Here is a 25,003-nt window from a genome sequence, read left to right as displayed (position 1 = left end):
CTCAGCCACTGTGAATCTGTTCAGAGAGGTGTTTCTAATGCACCTGGAGAGCACTCAGATGAGCTCTCCTGTTATCGCCATTGTTTATTAATCTAAGCTTATTTTTCTCAGTAAAAATAACTTATAAGAAATCATTTTCTAACTTTAAAAATGACAATTATTTTCTGATTAGCTTTTATAAAACCTGAGAAAAATAAGAAAGCAATTGTTATTTCTACTCACGTTAAAACTTTTGGGATATAGTTCAGATACTAATTACTGACAACTTTCCTGGAGAAAGGAAAAATGAGGAGAGTTTTAGGAATTTAATTAGAAGGCTCTTGAGAAGTTTTGGTGGTGAAATATAAAATATATAAACAAAAGTGCATAACAACTTCCTTGTTATCAAAGATGATCTGTGCATCAGGCCACAGAAGGTTTCTTGTATTGGTGAACTCTGAAGATTGATTTTCATATGGAAATTTTATCTCAAACCTATCTCACCAAGTCTTTTTCAGAGAAAGAAAAATTAAACTCCCTTAACAAGGGAGATCCTTGGCTGAATGAACTTGCCCACCAATTTTACTGTTCTTGGGAGTTTTGGCTTCAGAGCGACCATATCTTAGCCTGAATGGAATGACGTTATTGAATAGCAGATGAGACCCTGCTTCAACAAGCCCTTTTCTACTGAAGTTTCCCCTCTACACCATTCTTTCTCCCCATTCAAACAGTTGTCATGATCGATTAGCAAACATTCTCTTTTATTTCTCATTAGGTTCTCAGTATCTAAGTCCCAACAAAATTGTATTTTTCTCTATGAAATATGCTTATACCCTATTTCTTCTTATGTAACAACTGTTCTCTCTTTATAGGCACCAAGATTCAAATTTTTTTAATTAATTAATTAATTTTTTCAAATACATTTGTCTCTGCCTAACCCCCACCACTTTCCCTTGCCCCCTCCTTCAGCTCTTCCCCTTTGGTTTTGTCCATGAGTCCTTGCTATATGTTCCTTGACTTTCCCCTTCCCTTCCTTTTCCCCTGCCCCCCCCTTTCCCTCTTGTCTATGTTAGTTTCTTTTCCTTTCAGTGTTGCTGGTCTTATTTTCCTTGCATCTTTGTATTGTCGGTTAGGTTCCACTTATAGGTGAGATCATATGGTATTTGTCTTTCGCCCCCTGGCTTATTTCTCTTAGCATAATGCTCTCGAGTTCAAATTTTTGGTAAAAGATGTAATCTCTCTATTACTTTTGCCCCTCACAATTAGTCCTCCATAACTTTTAAATGGCCTGAACTCTTTTTTTGTTGTTCAATCCTTCCTAAAATAAGTAAAAATACATACCACAGCCTCTAGTCCTCTAGTTGTGATCTCACTTTGTTCTTTGTGACCTCACATTGGTATTACAACTTCTCATTTAAACCATGGAAATAATCTCTGAAATCAGAGGTTCTCAAATATATGGTCAAGGACTTCTGGAGGTCACCGAGACCCTTTCAGTGGTCCTGCAACATTAAAATTATTTTTATAAAATTATGAAGTCATCATTTGCCTTTTTAATTCTCTTGCTCCCATGAGTGTGTGCTGGAGTTTCCCAGAGGCTTTATAATGTGTGATATTTCAACAGATTGAATATATAAGCAGATATGTAAATCCAACTGTCTTCTCAATAAACCACATATTAATGAGATTCACAAAAGTGTGAAACAAAGTAACTCATCTCCCCATTATTTTTATATTTGAAAGTATATTTGTCCTAAACATGTATTATTTATGTTAACATGTAACAGGTTTATTAGTTTTAAATAAATATCTATATTTTACACTTTTCTCAGAGTAAAAGTACACTTTTGCTCTAAGATTTAACAGGTTTATTAGTTTTAAATAAATATCTATATTTTACATTTTTCTCAGAGTAAAAGTACACTTTTGCTCTAAGATTTAAAATTATAAACACAAATTGGTAGACCCTACATAAATAAAAGCTGTTTGAGGTCCTTTAAAATTGTTAAGAATTTAAAGGAGTCCTGAGATTAAAAAAAACAAAAAAAAGATTGAGAATCTGTGACCTAAATAATTACCCCGCTTATAATACGTACTCTAAATATTTTCTTCCAAAATACTGAACTGGCTTCATTAAACTTTTCATGTCATTTTCTATTTAATATTTAATGGATCCACATTGCACAGAATACAGTCTAAAGGTCTTAGCCTGCAATTGAGGTCCCTAGAGTCTGTTTCTTGACCTCTTGTCATACACACACCTAGACAAAGTCAAAACCAAGGCCTAAATAGTGCCTCCTATAAAGATGCAATGAGCCCTTTTGAGACTGAAACAATCAAAGTCAGGCAGAGGAAGAGTAGCCAAAGGCGCCAGCTCTTCATGGTCCTTGTTCCCCACACCGTATACCTAAAGAAAAGAGGATATGTAATGGGACACAAATGAGGAGCACATCATTGCAGAGGAGCCAATTCTAAACTACAGCTAATGGTTTTATGGTCTACAGCTCTATTACAAAGAGTTCTAGGAAGAAGAACCCTGGAGGTGTTGAGAAAAAAAAAACTGTCTTACAACAGCCTCCCAGGAGAATTAGGTTGGCACGTGGGAGACGACCTCATGGCAGCTCCTGACAGGCTCTTCGCATCTTCTTGTGTTCCAGAAGGATCACAAAGCACACTGTCAAAACTCAAATTAGCTGTGATTCAAACCTTTGCCTGCTTCGTCCATGTGGACATGTACAAGACCACCATGTCTCCATAGGAGAGCTTTTACCCTAAACTCCCACCAAATTTTTCCTTTTATGTATCATGTACGACATCTATTCTAAGCCATTCTCATTGTACATGTGCAATGTGCTATCTTGCCCTTGTTTCTGCTGTTAACAGTGCTTGTCCTTTCCTTTCCCTCTATAAATATTCCAGGTTTTCAGGGCTCAGAAAAATTTCTCCTTCCTCTAAGACATCTCTTTGACCCCCTCAATTAAATATGCTCTTTTTTTCATTTATAATCTTCCATCAAATGTTATCTATAACTCCTTACCATCGCTCATGTTTTGCCACCTTGTCTATCATATCACTTGTTATTAATTTTCCTTCACTCTGGTAGACTTTAAGGGTTTTGACTAAAGGGACTATGTTTAATCACTTTTATCCTCTCCAGGGATTAATGCATTTCCTCAAAATATTGGCAACCCAGATCCGGCAATACCCTAAAAAATCCTACTCCATGATCAAGGGGAACTTATCCTAGGGATGCAAGGATGGTACTATATTTGTAAATCAATAAACTTAATACACTACATAAAATGAAAGACAAAAACCACATCACTCAACAAATATTTATTCTCTGAACGAATCAGTATTGTAGGACTCTTAAGATAAATATAATAGGCACAAAAAATTACAAGTAGGCACTTAATTTTTTCACATCCTTGTAAGGAAAATTCTTTATTTATTATTGGGGGTTATAATCCAATGAGCTCTTTAGGGCTGGGAAATTATAATCAATTTTGGCAATTTAATCTTAGATGAATTTGACTACTAGTTGCTATTTGAGTTGCACTAGCACATCTCTATAGATCTCATTCAGTTAACCCTGGCTTCTTGATGAATTTCCACACAGATCGTCTTTTGAAACATATAGTTCCATTGAGAGCTAGCCAGATTAGGTTTATTGTTTTTCTATAACTAGAACAAGAACAAGTAGAATAAAAGGTATGTGAGAATTAATCCCAAGTTCTAGGGCTTCAGTAAGGAGATCCAAAGAGGAATCATGCTAAAAAACAAAGCAACATATCTGGTTTTGTAATATGTCAATTGGGTAAGTTTTACAAAGCAGATGGGGTACTTCATTACCAACATTTTTAGACTACCAGAGAGGTGATTTTTCCCTTCAGTGTCAATTAGTATTTCATTTCCCTCTGGCATCACTTATGAGCAAAATAGACCATACCTGGTACATGACTAAAGATGAGTGAGTGATGAATTAAACAGATTGCAAACACATCACTGCTTTTAAATAACAGCTGCTACGGGCTTTAATATTCTTAACACAAGACTTGTTCAGGTATGGGGTAGATGGTCTTTAGGGAAGTGTAGTCATCAAACAAGTCCTTATGATATGTGTAAGCTGTTTCGACAGAGTGCTGAGAGGGCATAATGAAGTTTAATAGCATTAGTATTAATGGTTGGTACTTAATAGCTCTTCTGGGTCAGAATGTGATCTTTCTATTGCAAGCATTATATTTTTTGGTTGCTTGAGTATTTAACTTGTATGAATCTGCTGCTCTGTTGGCTCCCAACCAAAAGACATGATTGTAGATGGCATTTTAAGTTAATTTTACTATGGCTTATGGCAAATATACTGAACTTTTTAAAGGCCTAATTGGTTACATCATGGCTTGCTGTTTTTTACACTTCACCTTCACAAAATATTTTTTATTTCAATAAATGTTTTACTTTACCTGACCTTAACTTCATATTATTTTTTCTTTCATTTTAGCACAATTGATATCTAGTACAATATATCTTCAATTCTTTAGTAGGGAGAGTGAAAATAGATTTAAAATAAGAGACATTTTACAGATATGCATATTGTTTTTAGCTTTTCCACCCTTATCCCATGCCAGTATCTAGTTAGAAATTGGTGCAGGAGGTTTGGAAATCATTGTGTCCTAATCTGCCACATTTACCCTTTGTTTCAATATTCTTCCCAAGCTTTATTTCCCTTGTATTCCTGAATAACTCTGCTTACCATAATCTGCCTAAGTTTTCCATATTGGCTGCGTTTGGGGCTCAAAAATTTACTCACTGAGTATCATATGACCTCACGGGCATGCAGAAATCCCGCTCCACTATACTGGCACCAAGCTAATTGAAAAGTCATAGTTGCCATTGAACTATCTGCTTCATACTTTCAGCTGCTCTGCTGTAAGAATCCATGTCTTCAAATTCTGAATGTTGACTTTGTATGCCTCTGCTTTGCCAAATTCACTTATTAGGTCGAGTAGCTTTTTGGTGGAGACTATAGGGGTTTCTATGTACACTATCATGTCATCTGCAAATAATGACAGTTTTACTTCCTCCTTCTCAATCTGGATGTCTTTTATTTCTTCCTTTTGTCTGATCACTGTGACTAGAACTTCCAGTACAGTGTTGAATAAGCATGATAAAAGTGGATGACCTTGTCTTGTTCTGGATCTTAAGGGGAAAGCTTTTAGTTTTTGCTCTTTGAGAATGATGTTGGCAGTAGTTTCTCACATATGGCCTTTATTATGTTGAGGTATGTTCCCTGTATTCCCACTTTGATGAGCAGTCTTATAAATGGGTGCTTAATTTTATCAAATGCTTTTTCAGCATTTATGGATATGATCATGTGGTTTTTGTCTTTCATTTATGTGGTGTATTAAGTTTATTGATTTACAAATATAGTGCCATCCTTGCATCCCTGGGATAAGTTCACCTTGATCATGGTGTAGGATCTTTTAGTGTATTGCTGGATCTGGGTTGCCAATATATTGTTGAGGATTTTAGCATCTATGTTCATCGGAGATGTTGGCATGTAATTTTCTTTCTTTGTTGTCTCTTTACCTGGGTTTGGAATTAGGATAATACTGGCCTCTAAAAAATTGTTTGTGGGCCTTCCCTCTTCTTGAATTACTTGGAATAGTTTCAGAAAAATAGGAGTTAGTTCTTTTATGAATGTTTGGTAAAATTTACCTGTGAAGCCATCTAGTCCAAGACTTTTGTGTGCTGGGAGTTTTTTTGATTACTGCTTTGATTTTGCTACTTGGTACCTGTCTATTCAGGCTTTCTTCTTCTTCTTGATTCAGTTTTAAAAGGTTGTATGTTTCTAAAAATTTATCCATTTTGTCCATGTTATCCAGAAATTGATGGAATTTTTGTACAACAATAATTAACTGTCAGAAAGAAAAGCTAGGGAAAAAAAATCTCATTTACAATAGCAACAAGAAAAATAACGTACCTAAGAATAAGTATAACCAAGGAGGTAAAAGACCTATACTTGGAAAGCTATAGAACACTGAAGAAAGAAATTGAGGAAGACACAAATAAATGGAAGAATATACTGTGTTCATGGATTAAAATAAGTAACATCATTAAATTGTCCATACTACCCAAAGCAACCTATAGATTCAATGCAATCCTTATTAAAATGCCAAAGGCATATTTCACTGATCAGAACAAATACTTCAAAAATTTATATGGAACCAAACAAGGCCTCAAATAACCTCAGCAATCTTGAGAAAGAAGAATAAAATTAGAGAGATCACAATATCTGATATAAAACTAAATTACAAGTCCACTATAATCAAAACAGCCTGGTATTGGCATAGGAACAGACACATAGATCAATGGAACAGAAGAGAGAGCCCAGAAATAAACCCATGTCTCTATGGTCAATTAATATTTGACAAAGGGGGCAGAAGCATAACATGGAGTAAAAAGAGTCTTTTCAATAAATGGCGTTAGGAGAACTGGACTTGTACATGCAAAAAATAATGAAATTAGACCCACCAACTTAAAGCATAAGCCAGAATGAACTCAAAATGGATAAAGGACTTAAATATAAGTTGTAACACCATAAAAGTCCTAGCAGAAAACATCGGCAATGAAATTTCAAATGTCTCCTGTAGCAATATTTTTGCTGATATATCTCTTAGGGCAAGGGAAATAAAGGATAAAATAAACAAATGGGACTACGTCAATTTAAAAATCTTCTGCATGGCTTTAAAAAATCATCAAAATGAAAAGGGAACCAACCATATGGGGGAATATATTTGCCAATGATGCATCAAGCAATAATAGTCTCCAAAATATATAAAGAACTCATATGACTCAATACTAGGAAGACAAACAATCCAATTAAAAACTGGACAAAGGACCCAAATAGATACTTCTCCAAGGAGGATATAAAGATAACCTATAGACACATGAAAAGTGCTCAATATCACTAGCCATCAGAGAGATGTAAATTAAAAATACCATGAGATATCTCCACATACCCATCAGAGTAGCTATCATTAATGAATCAACAAACAAGTGCGGGTGAGGCTGTGGAGAAAAGGGAATGTTAGTACACTGCTGGTGGGAATGCAAACTGGTACAACCACTGTGGAAAACAGTATGGAATTTCCTCAAAAAGTTAGAAATCGAACTGTCTTTTGATCCACTGATACCACAGTTGGGAATAGACCCTAAGAATCCCAAAAACACTGATTCAAAAGAACTCATGTACCCCAATGTTCATAGCAGCACTATTTGCAATAGTCAAGTGCTAGAAACATCGTAAGTGCCTATCAGTAGATGAGTGGATCAAAAAACTCTGGTATATTTATATAATGGAATACTACACAGCAGAAAGAAAGAAGGAATTCATAACTTTTACAACAGCATGGATGGAACCACGTAATCGTGCCACATAATTGTGACACATAATCGCAAAAAAAATCTCGTTTTAAGTAAATTTACGATTTTGTGTTGGGCCACATTCACAGCCCCTCTAGACTGTATGCAGCCTGCTGGTTGCAGGTTGGACACCAGTTGTTTAGATGGTATTGTTTTATATTCCAAGTATTTAGAGTTGTAAAACAGTGTAATGAAAAAAGCATATTCTTATATACATTTTTATAGCAATTGTATTTTTTCTTTGGAAACCTAGAAGTGGAGTTACAATGCCTAAAGCATAAACATTTTTATGACTTCCTGGATTCTTTCCCAAGTTGTTATCTTAAAAAAGTGTTTCTAGCTTAAAATTCTATGGAAGTAGATTGTTATCCTCATTACACTGTTACTGTCATTTGTTATCATTTTTTCACACAATCACTCAGTTGACCACCTAACTGTCTTTCATGAGCAAACTGCTATTCGTTGTCATCTTCAAACATTCTAGTCCACTTTTCATTGTGGAAGTAAAATTATTGTACCAACCCATCACTGTAAGGCACACAAATTCATTAACTTGCAAACAGTTAGTGGATGTCAGCTGTTCTAGGTTCTAAACCATATACTGATTTGCTAGAAAAGTGTTTATCTACCTTTTGCAAGTAGCAATTTGTAGTTCATTGTTATGATTCTAATTTCACTAATATTCAGAGAATTTCAAAACTCAGTTACAGAAGAGGTAAAAGAAAGAACACAGAATATAAGCAATAAAATATTCTAAGAAAAAGCCTAATTTAAGATGCCATCATCCTAAAATAAATAAAGTCAAAAACCTTTTTATTTTAAAGTGATAGGAACAGATAGTTTCATGGCCTATATACTGGAAATAACAAGTTTCTCAGATCTAAGCAGAATACCCAAAAGACTAAAAATAAAACAGATATCTGCTGACCACTGAATACATTACTAAAGAGCAGTTACTAAGTATAATGACGTGCTCATTAATAACCCATGAGCTAACTTCCTCCAGTTTCTTTTCCATTGCAATAGGAACAATTGAGTGTTTATGTTGAAAATGTATCGCTTATTCAAAAAAAGTGCAACGTTTTCACTTGGACTACTTGAGATTGAAAAAAATGAAGAAATTAAAAATTATATTCACGAACTCCAACCCATCTTTATGAAAACAGACCACTTATTTGTTCAGTTTGACTTTTTGTGAAAAGATTATTAGCTTCAGTGGGTACAATGTAATCTCTGCAAACTGCATATGGATAGTCTTTCAAACTTCTGTATATTTTATACTTCATAAAGTTTCTCACTTCCTGCCTCAGTCTAACATTCATCTTAAAAATTTTCTCTTTAAGCCAAAAATTTTAAAAACATGTCTTGTAATCAATCTATTTTGTTGAAAATGTTTTCAGAGTGAATGGACATTTTGTTGTGAGCTAATAAGTTGTTGATTTATCTTTTCTGCTTTATCACTAATTTTTCTTTGTGTTTTTAGATTCCAAGAAAACAAAAGCACCTGCAGAAGGTATTGGAAATACTTACTGATTCTGTCTTATAAGTTACTTCTTAAAAGCTATATATGTGGGATATAAGATTGAAAATATTGAGATTGAAAAAGAGAAAGAGACACAAATCAGAAAAAAGTTGTCTTTTCTGACAATACTGATATGCAAAATTGTGGGCAGTAATAAAAAATAAATACTCTATATGTTTACCTTTCACAATATTTGTTTTCAAAGAAATATTTGCTTGAGAAAAAAATTAAAAATGTTTAGTACCAAGCATTTATTTTACTAGAAAGCATAAATTCAATTAATCTTGGACTTGCCACTATTAATTAGAAAACCAAATTGTCTCTTTAACTATTGAATAGAATCATAACTTATATGGCAAGTATACCTATTTCTTCTGTTTATTCATATGTGCTTATATGTTCACATGTGTTTTTGTGTTCACATGTATTTATGAAGATTGCAAGGTGTAAATTTTTAAAGTGGTTAGACAGTATAATCCTAAATTCTTTCATTTTCAAACAGTATTTTACAATCAAATTAAGGAAACACTTATGATAATCAGCAACACCTCAAAGCAGACTCTCCGTGTAATTTAAGAGGATAAGTGAGGGGAGTGGTTGAAAAAATACAGTCAAATCGGTATGTTGGGGAGTACGCTTTATCTTTAAAGGTTTTAAGAGCAAGGGTTTCCTGTTTATATTTCTTTCAACAGAACAACCCAAGGGAAAAAGTAAGGAAATGCATGGAAATTTGTATTTTTTCTCCTTTCTATTACTATTGGCCTGTCACATGTAGACTTGCTGTTTTGAACCTCCGTCTTCTGTGTGTTATGCATGTAAACTATTTGTTGTTTTTTTGTCAGCAGTAAAGAATGCACAGCCTGGGCATGGGGTGGGTGAGAGTGAACTGAAAGGCATGGCAATATTCTTAGAGTCCTTTTTCAAACTCATGCAATCATCCAATAACATACCCTCAGCCTCGTAACCTAAGATACAACTGCATTCCATTAACCAAACTGTATTATGTTGGTATAACTTTAGTCCCTATAATCTGGTTAGTTTTGTCCATAGAAAACACTGAATAGAAATTCTTTTTCAGGCTAGTTTTACAACTTCTTCTCTATTTTTTTTCTTCTTGTAATCCAAACTGTTTTGGCATGTTCCCAGGACATAACGTTTTGTCCATAACATGACTTTTCCTCCTGCCAGTACTACTGTGAGCTCTGCGGAATACCATTGCTTGGGATCCATATCGTAAGCAGCATCCACTGTTGCTTTAATACACAGTATTACAAGTTTTGCTAAAAATTCATTAAAGCTTTGTGGTTACGTCCTTGGCAAATATATACTCTCCTCTAAGGAAAATACGATATATTGAACAAATGGAAATAAAAAACCTTACCTTAACCATATTCAATTAGCCTTAGAAATGATCACATTTTTAGGTACGTAGAGCTTTTAAAGATTCCAGTAATATTAAAAACATATTTTAAAATATACACCAAATTAAAAAAATATTTATGCATAATTTGGTCCTGCAAAAGGTCAAGACACTGAGAAAATCTATGTCATAAAAATGCTCTACAATATCCTGTGGAGAGAATCATGAAATTACATTACAGCTTAGCCAGGGGGAGCAATATTTCTCTTAAGCAGGATATGTTCCTTCAGTCCCAGACTTCTGTGTGTGCAAAGCTGCTGATGAGTTCTGGCATGAACTCTGGCCCTTGGATACAGAAACCACTTTATAAACAATTGCATTCTATAAACCAGGGGGAAATGAAGGACAACTGGAGTTTTGAAAAAATGCGATTAAATTATATATATTTATCTCCATATATATGGAGATATATATATATACACACACACATGCATACATATACATATATGTGTATATATCTCTCCTTAAAGCCCTCACTTTGTATACACTCTGTATTTTTAAAAGTTCCTGCAGACATGCTGTGACAACTTGACAATTTTGGAGTCATTGAGGTAGCTAATGAATAGACAAGCCTTTTTAGATATTTGCTTACATCTCAACTGCTTTACTCTATGGGAAGATCTTGACTTGGGCAGTATTAAGAAGAAAAAGATTTTTCCTCTAAACAACTATTAATTCTTTTCAAATTAACATATTCTGGTTTATCATCAAGTCATTTTTATGATTTTTATTGTTGCATCCTTGAATTTGTTTGATTTAGTTTTTTTGTCTTTAAGCTTGCTTCATTCAATTATTCTTCTCCAACTCTATGTTCTTACTGTGATCCTACTCTTCTAGGTAACACAACTTAAGAGGCTGTACTTTTGGGTTTTTTTAGTTTAAAAATAAATCATGCCATGGTAGGGGAAACAGGGTGAAGAGTACATGAGGACTTCCTGTATAAATTTTTCTAAATTCTTGCGATTTATAATTTTTCAAAAAACAAAATGCAAAAAAACCCTCAAAATACCATTCATGAGTATGGTTTTTAAGATCCTGTAGAATTAATAGTTAAGTTTATTTATCTTTATATGGGGTAATTTAATAATTATTTCTTGAGTTATTCCATACAATAAATATTCTCAATAATCTTTTCCTGCATATCATTCCAGATCAGTACAGTACTTTTCTTCTTTGATGTTATTGAAAGGCCCTTATTTTAACTTTGAAATCTCACATTTAGATGGTGTTTGATTTTGATGCAACCCAAATCTGCTTCAAGCATTTTTTTAATTGTCATCACCTTACAGAGTTCTTATAAATATTTTCTAATTGGTGTTACGTAAGCTATAAATTAAGCTATATATTTAATTACTTATTGTTTTCCAGACAACTTTTGGTAAAGTTATTTTGCTGAATTTTGTTAAGTTGCCCAAACTCTTTCCTTTGACTTGTAACACTTGGTCAAGCCTACCTGCATGCTATCTTAGGGAAGAGGGGTAAATAAATTAGTCGTTATACCTTCAAAACTAGAGTCCTGATAAACAAAATTGTACACTTGAGAGATTGTACACTTGATTCAATGACACTTTATGTTTCTAAAATAGAGTTCTTAGAATTCTTTCAGCATAAACATCTTCTAGTCTCCAAATGTATTCACTAAACAGAACTTGAGGAAATCTCTCCACTCTTTTTCTTTAAAAAATGAATCATACTGTGTCTGTGTTAAAGTAGTTCTTGAAAATTCTCTTTTAAATTAGTTCTACAGGCTTATCAAGGCAAACTAAATAAGAATATAAATGTACATAATAGTACTTTATATGAAATTGGCACTTATGCTTCATATAGAATTAGTTATTATAATGTAAATGCCAGTTTGTTCTTGAAGCCAATAATGTTTTGTTTTGTACAATATTGATAGAAGTGGGTTCTTAAAAAAGAACACTATCTAAAAAGGACTTTATAAGGAATATTTGTCCTATAAACAAGGGAATGTGTTTTGCTTCCTTCTGAAAATTCCTAGTCTATTTTATTCTCTTAAATCTGCCTCAGCAAAGCCTTTGTATTAGGAAAACAATGATCTTTTCAATATAAGAAAAGTTCATCCTAGAAGAAGTCTATATGAAATTTGTCCATCTACATCTGAAAGTCGTTTTAAAACAGCTACGATAATTATCCTTTGTGCTTACTTTAAAATACCCCAAATGTATTTTATGTTGATATAATAACAAATTTAATTTTTTCATCCTTTATAAACTCTACGTTATTTTTCTGGTTAATTATCCGTGAAATATTTTAATTCCTCTAATATTCAGAATATTTCCATGTTGTCTGTGAGGGAACTCTGTGGAAGAAAATACAAGGAAAGAGTTGTTCTAAATATACAATATTAGTCTTTTTATGGTGTTTATTATTACTTGCTGCAATCTTGCATTAACACACACATGTTTTTTGTGTTAAAACAAGTTGTGACACAGAACCATAATAATAATAATAACAATAATGATATGTTTCAGAACAGGAAAAAAAAGAAAAAGATGTGGAATCAGGTAACTGCTTTAAAATGTCTCTATGTTCTTCATTTCATTATTTAATTTGCTCATTTATTTAATTAGCAATTGAATAGTGAATTGGGATTATATAGCATGAAATGATTACCTTTTTTCTTTTCTTGCTTGATATAGCAAAGCCACCAAAGAAGGAACATCCAGGTGAGTGAGACCAGTGTTGCTGGATTCTTTTTTACTGATACCCAATGTTTGCTAATGCCACAGCCTCAGACAGGCGGTGAGGGCCTTTGACAGGAAATAGTCAGACATTCTTCTCTCTCAAAGTCTTTTGTTTAAATTCTTCACATAGTAAAGCCTAATGAAGATTTAGAAAATGAAAGGCAAATAATATGCTTCACTGTTGTTACTCTGTGCATTTTGTGAACCAGCAGTATCAGAATCACCTGAAAGCTGTAAGCAAAACACAACCTCTGGTCCCACTCCAGATTTGCTGTATCAGAATCTGTAGCTTCCTGAGACGCACCCCTCCCCCTCCCCCCCCAGGGAATCATCTATGCAGTGATTCAGAAGCACTGTTTTACAGCTTAGTGTAAAAGAAAAAAATGCAAACGAAACAAGACCAAAGCACTTTATGTGAATGCATCTGATATTGATTTGCTTTTAATATATGAAATATTCAATTTCAGCAAATTTTCTCTCCCTATTTCAAATGTTACTTAATGACATTTCTTAAGTACTCTGAGGAGTTACAATGAGAGTAGATTTTTCCCTCAATATATTTATAGCCTAATGGTGAAAACAATTGAATTGAGAATCAGACAAGCAGAAAAGTGTACATAAAAACCAACAAAAACTAAAAATTCAGTTACTATAGATACCAAATAGTTTTCTAAAAGGTTTCTAGCACTTAACTTGCCTTAGTTGTTTCAAATGAAAATAAATGCAAAGTTTTGGAAATTTTATTGACCTCATTTTAACACATAACTTGCTGATTTTTCCTGGCACACTTCTACTCAGGAAACTTCACTGATTTTTCTAGTATGTGTGTAGAGGTCATAAACTAATATAATCTCTATTAATCGCTCCTGCTATTTTATTGTACTTAAATGGAAATAATAGTGTTTACTCAATATTATGTAAATAGTCATGCAAATATAGCTCAACTATACTTATCCCTGCCACAGGCCACAGTCTACCATAGGTTTCAAGTCCTATTTCTTATTATTCTTATTCTAAGTTTGTAAAACCTGCTCAGACAACCCAAATCCATTTGGTTGTCTCTCCAGCTAATTCTCATAGTATCATTTTATTTCTTTTATAAAAACACTAATATACTGTTGTAATCATATTACCTTTTCTTCTTTCACTTTAAATAACCAGAATTTTGGGGATAAGAATTAATGTTTATATCTTTATTTCCATATTATAAAGTCAGACACATAGTGAACACTTGATAAGGATTGACTAAATGGAAAGAGCAATATGAAATAGGATAAACATGTTAATTAAAAAATTTAAATATGAATGACTTTCAACTAATTTATAATATGAAACAATCATATATTTTACCACTTGACATTAACATTGATATTACTTATCATTTCAAGAGGAATATTTTTGTTTATCTCACAGGGAGCAGAGTAGCTGTCAGGGGTAACATTCTCACATGTGGGCCATAGCACATATTCTCACTTACACACATATGTAGAAAGCTAAAAGAAAGCATACATCATAGAAACACAGAGAAGCAACAGAATGACTATGGGTGTAATTAGTTTCAAGAGTTTCAACAGCTAAACATTTTTGTCTAGAATTGAACCTGAGAAAATACAATAATTTAAATTCCCTAAAATCATTATCTGCCCATTCTTGGGTTGATGATGATGTAGCACCTTAGCAATAACTAGCTTTATTTTAAACATTAAAACCATTGGATAATTTATCAACTCATTTCATTCTTTTCATACCATTTTATAGGCTTTAAGGAAAATGAATTGACTCATATTTAAAAACAGATTCTTAGGTATTTTAGAATGGAAAACCAAATGAATGAGTTGTGAATGAGCATTCTGTGTTGGAAAAAGGTATATGAATATTTAAAAAATCTATGGTTTGTGGTAAATATTTAAAGTATATCAAAGAAAAAAGGTAGATTGTTGCATTTTCTCTTCCTCAGACCAATTTTTAATAGTTTCCAAGGTTATAGTACAGTCTTTAGAAGAAAATAACCTTAATACTGTTAAAAGAGAGACAAGTATATGGGTAATTAATTTAGACTTTATTATTTCTTGTCCTTAACAGCGCCAAGTGAAAAACAAGTAAAAGCAAGTATGTTAAATAAAACTTTAAAAAAACAAAAAGAGCATATTTCAGCAGCTTACTCACTTAAGTTTTCTCTTATACATATTGCTGATGCTAATTTTTAAAGCTGGCTTACCAAATATTTCTTGCCATGATGATTTAACTTGTTGAAATAATGTGCATAATTATTTAACCCTGTATTTTCTGTGAATTCATTCTTATCAAAATTTATTTATAAATTTTTAATTTGTAAGTGCTAATTTGTCCAGACCATAATCCCTTTTGAGTTGTTTGTATTTTTGTTTCCCATTTTGCAAAGTGTTAAGGGAGCTCTTCAGCTTCTTAAACTCATTAGACTTAATTTTCCTAATGATGAATCACTTGATCAAACCAGTTGGCAGCATAATTTGTTTACCAGTGAAGTCATTTTGTCTTTAATACAATGAAGCTCCCCCAAATTTTATTAACTATTACTGTTATAATGCCATAGTTTTCATTTTGAGGCATGTATTCTCAGTTTATGAATATCAACTGATAACTATAATATACTATAGCATTTGTTTCCATAGTAGTTATGACAATATGCTTACAGAGAAATGCTGATTGTTTTGTCAGTATTTCTTGATTCAATAAAGTAAATAACAGATTATCTTAATAAAAATTATTTTGGCATAATTGCATATATTTAATTTTAGAAAAAATATATGGTACTTTTAACTTCTCTAAACTTTATATATAAGATTATGGTTAAACCTCAGTTGTATGCTAATGTAAGAAGTTTATATTTTTCTTTTCTGTTGGAGCTCCTTAAATGTTAAAAATGGTACTAATACAAAAACAAAATCATTTTTATTGCTGTTTTTTGAGACAAACTATATCATTAGTGGGTATGTCAGAGAAAATTGGAAATACAATATTGAGTAACTTGAAAATATCTTTTAAAAATTATAGATGGAAATGTTCACATAGACACAGCAGACTTTGAAGGAGAGGTTTAATATGAATTTAAAATTTCTTTTATATTGTATGAAACATTTTAGTTAATATAAATATGATTAGAACCTTATATTAGAAAGCCTTTAGGATGCTAATACTTAGTAGGTAGAAATGCATAATCAGGAAAATATATAAAATGAAACTGATAATTTCACAGCACTAGTTAGAGTAGTTTAGATTGAAGATTATTCTGAAATGAACATTTTTTCCATAAAAATATAACTTGTAGAAAAAAATTAATTTTCAATTTAAAAAAACCTTGTAAATTCTGCTGTGAAACACACTATCAAATCAAGTTTTGAAGAGATCAGCATGTTTTCCAGGAAACTAGTTTGCCAAATCATCTTAGACCCAATATAAAAGTTTCAACAGAACTCATATTCAACACCCCATATGGTTGAGAGATTTGGACTTGGCATGGGCATTATCCCTCAATACGAAGGTTGATTAAAGATAATTAATAAATTGTTTGAATTCTCTGTTAACAATGCAACCAGCCATTTCCCCAATGAAAAAACCTTTTTTTTTTGCTTTAAAACCATACAAGAAAAAATTTTCTTTTTACATGACTGCTATATACAATGAGCTGTTTGTAAAGTTAATACCTAAGGTGAAAATTGCATATCATTACAAATACTCTTAAAATTCCTTAAATCACTCATACGCAGTTTTGCATATATTACTTTAACATTCAGGATATTAGTTTACATGATCTTAAGTTTTGAGAGTAAATGAAATAAGGAGGTCTATCCTTTAATGAACATAAATTGTATATGTGATTAGATTTCATAATATTGAATAAGAAAACATAGTTGAGAATAACTGAGTTAGAGTAAGTCCATGAAAAAAGTAAAAGGTGATTTGTCATTGGCACTCACTTAAATGGAATGACTAGAAGGTAGATTGAGTTTGTGTTGTAAAATTTTTTACTGTAGACCCAGGAGAAACCCCAAAAAGTGCAGGAAAAATACTGGAGGACACAGACAAGCTTGGGAGTGTATCAGTTCAGGGTCAGGGTTCTCATGGTACCATAAACAGAAAAAAAGGGGAAACACTTTAAATTCAATGATGTAACACTAAGGATAGACTCATAATGCTTCCACATATAAAGTTACATGTCAGGGATCATGAGGTTGTAGGGAGAATGCCTTGGACCAAGCAAGGATGCCAAACCTAGATTTACAATTTCTGCAAGCCAACAAAGAGTCCTTTAGTATAGTACATGTAAAAATGCCTCAGCACACCCAGTTCCCCTCCCTGCACTCTGTTGCACCTACTTCTGCACACATTGGATAGTGACATAGGGGTTGACAACATCATTAGCCATTTCCAAGTCTAGAGGACCAAACAAGATTTTTAGAGTCCAACACATTTCAGATCTTCCTCACTCTTCTTCATGAATCTTTAAGTGGGAATATACTTACTGAATATATTGCACCACATCCACCTCATTTTTTCAAACAAGACTTCAAGAACAGGGGGGTACTAGGCTAATCAGAGGGTTAACTTTGTACGGTATATAAATGTTGTACACCTGTGAATATACATTGTATATCAACTATAATTAAAGAATGCATTTATAAAAGAAGAAGAAGAAGAACTGGGAAACACTGACACACATCCCTTCATGCCATATTGAGAACCATGGGGCTCTGATCATGTATTTCATGTGCATGTTCAACCAGCCAATGGTCAAATTTTGAACAAGAAGAGAACTGAGGTAGAGATCAGGACCAAAATATAGTAATTTAATTGTGGTTCTAAACTTATATGAAATAGCAACAGTCAGGCATCTTTCATCCCTTGAGTTTAGCACCACACAAGACTTAGTGGTACGCTCAGCCACCAAGACTGACTATGTTATCACCTTAACTACATTTCAATACCTAGGTGTATGACTGAAATGTCTATCAGTTGATCTACATGGCAGGATCGTCCAGAAGTCAGTATACAAAGTTTTAAAATGAAGTCCCTTTAAATTTATTCAGTTATATAATAGTGGAAGAATATTTGGGGGCAATTTATGACACTACATATTTGTTAGAAAAGTAAAATGGTTTTGTGGACTCAAATACTATGTCATGAAAATTACTGGAGGAAGAAAGTCTATGGACCTGATATCAAATGGAGTGTTTATGACCATGTATCTCAGTACCTTAAGACAATCTTTGTTTAGTAATATTATCCCCTAATAATTATTAATAGCACCTCCTTTTACTTGTTTGGTTTGGATAATAGATTATACTATTACTACCCAAATCACAGATGATGCTGACAAAATGAACGTAAAATAGTACAGATAAAGTGCCAAGATGATGGTTTTGGGAGGTTTCAGCACCAAAAGTAGAATGTGAGCAACCTGGGACTGACTTAGGTGGAAGGGCAAGATATGCTGCTTGTTTAATCCTATGTACAAACCCAAAGGTGACATCTTGGGTGACAGCCTCAGATTTGGAAATATTATGGTTCAGAGTTCAAGAATATTCATTAAAATGGTTCAAAGAGATCCAAGCTAGATCAGCGAGTACCAGCAAAAGTAGAATTTGAATTCAGTTTAAATGTGAGAAAGGCAGGGGAGAGGGTTTTAAATGAGAAATCAGGAATACATTTTAGTATTAGGAAAATGTAATAATGAATACATTAAATAGCTCTGTAAAGTATGACTACTGACACCAGTGCTGTGTGTTCCACATCTTAGTAATAAAACAATCTCCTGATACTGTGTTTTAAAAGGTAGATGGTATTATGGAAGACCAAAACAAGTTTTCCAATAAGACAGAGAAAAAGGAGGTCTCAAGCAGGTCCCACTTGGACAAAAATCTGATATAAGAATGAGCCACCATTTCAGACAGCTAGGGAATGGATATATTATTTTTAAATGTTGCTGATGTAGATGGTATTCATTACCAAAAACAGTGTATCTGTATTTTATACAATTCCAAATATCAATTCCATATGGGTCAGACATAAATGGTAAAGACAAAACAATGCATTAATTCAAAAGTATAAGAAGATACACACACACACATACACACATACACTTGAAGTGTTGGAGGATTTAAATTACATATACAAAATAAAACCATAAATTAAAAAGCTGATACAGTTTATTACACTAAAATAAAGAACTTTAATCTATAGACACTATAAAGAGAGAGAAAAGTGAAGCTACAAACTTGAAGCACATATTTGTAGCACGTATAAGTAACAAGAGATTAATAGCAAAAAAAAAAGATACTTTACAAATGAAAAGAGAAGACAAAAGTCTTAATAGCACAATAGTCAGAGAAATGGGTAGAAGATATAAGCAAGGATTAAAAAACACACAAATAGCCTGTAAACATTTCAAAAAAATGTTCAGCCTCTTAGAAATAATGGAATTTTATTTAAAACCTCAATGATATACTATTTTACACATACAAGATTAACCAAAAATGGGGAAAACTGATTATTCTGGTAATGGTAATGATATGAAGAAATAGAAACTCTTACATACACTGTTGGTGTGAATGTAACATTTTTAGGAAAAAAATGCAGCATTGATCTAAAGAAGTAAAACATGAGCACATGCTATAACCTAGCCATTTATCTCTAAGAAAACTATTTCACATTGCAGAAAGAATTTACAGGGATAGTCATACCAATATTATTTATAGTAGCACAAAATTGGTCATGACCTAGTATCTATTGGAAAGAAAATGAATGTATAATTTGTAAAACATGTGTACACTGAGACACTATGCCAAAGTTAAATAAATCAGCTATAGCTACTTTTGATATCTGTAAGAAGTAAAACAGTGTAATTGAGCATATAACAATTTGAATAGGGCAGCGTCAAACCTGAAACATGTTTAAGGGTGGGTGCTAGCGCTGGTGGGTGCTAGCGCCAAGGTTTTCATAGAGAAATGAGGAAGTGAAGCAAACAAATGATTTAAGTGGCTGCAACACAAATGGCCTTATTTGGGAACATTGAGTTATTTGACTGTTGTCATAGTTGGTCTTGAGTATCATTTTCTCAGATATGAGAAAAATCTAGCTGGCTCTGGCTTTAGTTCATTTACATAGACTACTGAAGGCACTAGCGCTATTCCAGTCAAATCGCCTCCTTGTTTAACTATTTTACTGCTGCACCTCAACGCAATGTTTTGAAAGAAGCAAATCACAAAAATTAAACTATCATATGCTTCAACTTACATACATTTTCCCCCTAAAACATAATTTAATCTATATAAAATAGTCTTACCTTTGTTTAAAGGTAAATATATGTAGTAAAAGCTGTATAGAAAAATAAGTGAATAATTAATACAAAATTTAGAGCCATGATGATTAAGATGAAGGGAGAGGCATGATAGTTGGACAAGAGATGTGAAAGAGTGAAAGTATCATGTTTCTTAAAGCCTTCAAAAATTTTCAAAGATGGGAATTTTTAAGTGGCCATTCATTAAAATGTGCATCTATATATATGCCTTAACATCTTTTATTTGTATATATTCCACAATTAAAGGACTTTCAAAAGGAGAGGATGGGAAGGTAAAAGTGGTGACACTGAGTGTAACAGCTCCTCTGGAGGCTGCGAAGGGTGACAGAGAGATCAAGTAGTTGGCATTGGTGGGGGGCATAGAAGTGAAGGTTGTGGTTGTCTGAGATTATGAAGTGTGACACATGTGTGTTAGCTGATGTGAAAGCATCAGTGAAGTGGAAAACTGATGAAGCAGCAGACAGATGCAACATTTGGAAGAACGAAGGCCTTGACTAGGCAAAAGGAGATGGGATGAGGGCAAAAATGGAAGGCTTGGTATTCACTAGGAGCAGATACCGATATTCTTTTGGGACTAGAAAGAAGACAAATGGTACCAGCATGTACTGGAGAGGTGGTGAAAAGATTAGGTAGCCTAACCTGCATGTTTTTTTCAATGAATTTCCCAAGAGCAACATGTCTATGTTACAGGATGGGAGAGAATGCTGATAAAATTTTATCAACTCGTTCTTATTTTTCTTATGTTACTTATTTTCCTATGGGTGAGAAAAACCTTCAATTTTATTAATCCTTGATTTAAGGTCCAACATTTTGTACAAAGATGAGCATTTCAGATTATGTATTAAGCACAGATTTCCTATCTTCCACATGAGATACTCAAAGAAGCTCCAAGAAGGCATTCTGGCCTTCTTAAGTCTATTTTTTCCTCTTACAAAGAAATATTTGAATAGAATTTTGTGTTATATTATGACTAATCTCTTATAATATAAAGCTAATTGATTGAAGTCAAATACTGCTTGATATCTCCATAATTAAAGAGTAAACAAAGGAGGCCTTGCAAGCCCTCTTTCCCATAACTCATATCATTTTAAATTTGACTCTGACAAATCAGTGTTGCAGGTTATTTTGTGAAATAAGCTACATTCTTTTATGTTCACTACTTACATAAGCTAAAATTTTAATATTGCGTTTAACGTTGTGTCTTGGAAGAGTGTTTCTATATTACTGTTTAGGAAAGTTCATTAGTTTACAAAAATACAAGCATGCCTAGTTTGTTTTTCTCTGCTGCTTACTTTGCTCTTAGAGGCCACACACATTTTATTTTCTGGACAGACTAAACTGTAAATCTTGTCTTACAAGTCTTATAAGTCTTGCCTGACTACAATACTATATCTATTTGGCCTCTCAAATATTTATTTATCATTCTTTAATACTTGAATTTGCAGAAATCGATCGAGGCAAAGAAGAGGTTGGTGCTGCCTCAACTAAAAAAGGTAAATGCAACTTAAAGAAAAAGGTGTCATGACTAAAACTTATTTCTGCAAAGGTTTCTAACTTAATCTATTGTTTAGTGCTATGAAAGAGCTCTATTTATTGTGTTTTCAATTTCATTGATATGAAAACAAACTCACTTTGCACAAGATTTATAGTGTCTATATTAACAAGCCTTTGTGTTCAGTGTTCTAGCGCCAATAGCTTTATTCCTTTAGGGCCATAAACTAAAACTAGAAATTGTAGTTCAATTGCAAGTTAGTTTTTGAAAAATTGAAGAAATGCTGCTGTTCAAGCTCAGTGGGATCCCAGTTACCTGGAGAGCATTCAGCTGTGATATATGGCTTTAGGTGGTTGGAGCTCAAACAAATGAAACTTCAACTAGTAGAACTTACCTGAATAATGTTCATTTCTGCAAGAATATTATCAAATTAAAAATGTGTTCCTTGGAAACATTTTGCTTTAAGAAACATATTGCAAGGACTCATGGACAAAACCAAAGTGGGGAAGGATTGAGGGAGGGAGAGGGGGGGAGAGGGCAGGGGAAAGTGGTGGGGGGAAGGCAGAGACAAATGTGTTTGGAAAAATAAATTAATTAATAAAAAAAGAAACATATTAGGAAATTTGGGTTAGCAAAGGAGCATGAATAGAGGACTCATGGGCACAGATAATGGGAGGAGTGGCTGTGGGAGTAGGGGGATGGGGGGGGGGGAGAGCAAGGGAGAGAAAGGTGGGACAACGGTAACCGAACAATTAAAAAGCAACCATATTGGGAAGTTTGGAATTTAAGTTTTGTGAAAATTGGAGACAGTTTTAAGAATATTTTTAAGAATATTAACATACATTAAAAATAATCAACAAAATGAAAAGTTTTGCATATGCCCATTTAGGAATAAACTGCAACAATTCTGAAATTTGTAACTTCATTTTAAAAATAAACAGAAATGAAGTAAGTAATATATCCAATGTCTTTGGAAGTATCTAAAGAGACAATTTAACAAACCCATTCTCAATATACACTCAATACACACACACATAAACCTACAAACATTTCAATGTCATTTCAATAACAAGGTAGTGGTCATTAAGCCACTGAATTTCTCAGCTCTACAATTATTAATAATTTTCAAAAGAGAATTTTCAGAAGAGTGGCACAAGTAAATGTTAAAGGATGACAAATTGAGGAGAAAAGTAACAGATGTAAGAAAGTTGCTGTGAATAAAAGCAGAAATAGAAAAGCAGCTTGGAGTTCCTGTTTAATCTATATCCATCTCTGTTATAATTTTAAAGGTAAGTGTTTACCCTTCTTTTCAAGATCATCTTCTCCAGTTTTGTCTTCCTTAATCCATCTTCCATGCTGTTTTGCGGCATCCTCCTTCTCATTAATGACTTTGTCAGTTTGGAAATATTATTCTCAGCTTCACAATTACATTTTCTACATTCCTATTGCTCCACGATTTTCTCTCCTCCACAGGTTAATCATTCTCCCGAATGCTGGAGTGCCAACGCCCCTTCTCACTTCCCATGAAGATGAGGTTTCTCTCCTTACACTGTCATCGATGTTCTTGCTAATGCTGATGATACTATCATTGCTAAACAAATGAAGCACTTTAGTCCTCACATTATTAGATTTCACAGCTGAATTTACCTATTTGCTTCTTCTCTCAGTCTCTCCACTTATGGCGTGTCATGCCAGCATAGTCTTTTGGTTCTCCTCATAGTCTCTGACATTTATTTCTGACTTCTTTGTTTTTGTTTTTGTTTTTGTTTTTACTTTGCTGCACCTTAATTATCGATGTTCCCAAAATCCATTATGAATCCTCTGAATTCCTCATTCTGTAATCTCTCTTTGTGAGCTCTGTCACTCTCAAGGTTGAGACTCTGCCTTTTTAACCTTAAGATCCCCAGTTCTATGTTGTCATTTCAGAACTTCATGAAAAAACTTTTCTCAGAAAATGTCAGCTACTTTGTTTTCTGCGTATTAGTCGGGATCCCTGAAGGAATGTAATACACATCTACTCTTTTTTTTTTTTAAGTAAGCCCCTCCAAATATAGAGAAAAGAAAATCTCTTCTCTTAGCACCACAGGCGGCTGCTGCGACTTGTGGCACTAAAAGAAAAATTGATTAATGTCTTTTGATTCCAAGCAGTTAGAAAATCCAGTTGGATGAGCTGTTTATTTCTAACATTTATTGTCCATAGAATTGGACTTGATGAATTTTACATCTGAACTAGAAATAAAAGGATCATTATTTTATGTAAAATGTCTTCTTTTTGGTATAAATATTCAGCATTTTCAGTGACCTTTTCTGAGTAACAAAAACAGCACTGTAGGAGACTAGCCTTTTCTACATGATAAGAGTGCAAGGACTTATGAACCAATTATTAAAAACAAGCCTTCGGGTTTATGTGTAAGTCATATTCCAGTAATTTTCTGAAAGACATTTACTCTTCAGAGGATTAAAATAAGACAATCAAAAAATACATATTTTCTGCACAATATTAATAATGTGTTTTATCAACAGAAGAATTATAAATAAAACTATATACCCAACATCTATCATAATCGCAAATCTTCAGTGTTTTATTTTCGAGAAGAGACTAATGTATCACACATCCTACTAGCTTCTTAAAGCATACATAATAAAATCTAACCCTTTAGTTAGGAATTCAAGGCCTTTTGCACTGGCCTAATCTATTTTTAGATTATTTCATATCTTTTGGGAATCTTCTACTTCAGTTAAACTTGTATACTTTCCTTTAGGCACACCTAAGGCTTTTCTGCTACTTTGCTTTTCTTCACATCTTGTTGGCTATCATTAAAATCTTTGCTCTTTTGAGAAAACCACTAACACCAATAAGGATGCATATCTCCTTTCAAATTTTCTGGGTTTCCTCACCTTATGTTTATTGAAGCATTATTTACAAGAGCCAAGTTTTGAAAGCAGCCCAAGTGCCCATCAATACAGGAGTGGATAAAAAAAGTTGTGGTATATGTTACTTGGTCATAAAAAAATGAAATCTTACCATCTGTGACAGCATGGATAGACCTATAGGGTATTATCGCTAAGTGAAATGTCAGACAAAGACAAACACCATGTGGTTTAACTTATATGAGGAATCTAA

General features: G+C 33.2%; 1 protein-coding gene across 13 annotated transcripts in view; it reads left to right on the top strand.

The window, feature by feature from the left end:
* The window catches only part of TRDN (triadin), a 323,740-nt gene that overhangs the window by 201,072 nt on the left and 97,665 nt on the right, over window positions 1-25,003 (top strand). For 10 of the 13 annotated variants that reach the window (XM_054569904.1, XM_054569900.1, XM_054569905.1 and 7 more), the window contains exons 15-20: window positions 8,885-8,914; window positions 9,616-9,633; window positions 12,839-12,871; window positions 13,007-13,033; window positions 15,134-15,160; window positions 21,833-21,880. In XM_054569904.1, the coding sequence (XP_054425879.1) occupies window positions 8,885-8,914; window positions 9,616-9,633; window positions 12,839-12,871; window positions 13,007-13,033; window positions 15,134-15,160; window positions 21,833-21,880 (183 nt within the window). The remainder of the gene's footprint in view (window positions 1-8,884; window positions 8,915-9,615; window positions 9,634-12,838; window positions 12,872-13,006; window positions 13,034-15,133; window positions 15,161-21,832; window positions 21,881-25,003) is intronic. The other 3 variants (XM_054569907.1, XM_054569903.1, XM_054569909.1) reach the window with 3 other exon arrangements.

The sequence above is a fragment of the Pteronotus mesoamericanus genome, unplaced genomic scaffold (genome assembly GCF_021234165.1).
Source record: "Pteronotus mesoamericanus isolate MK-2021 breed Mesoamerican mustached bat unplaced genomic scaffold, CSHL_Meso_final contig_20, whole genome shotgun sequence".
In the NCBI taxonomy this organism is placed as follows: Eukaryota; Metazoa; Chordata; class Mammalia; order Chiroptera; family Mormoopidae; genus Pteronotus; species Pteronotus mesoamericanus.
This window is presented reverse-complemented; position numbering and strand designations above follow the sequence as displayed.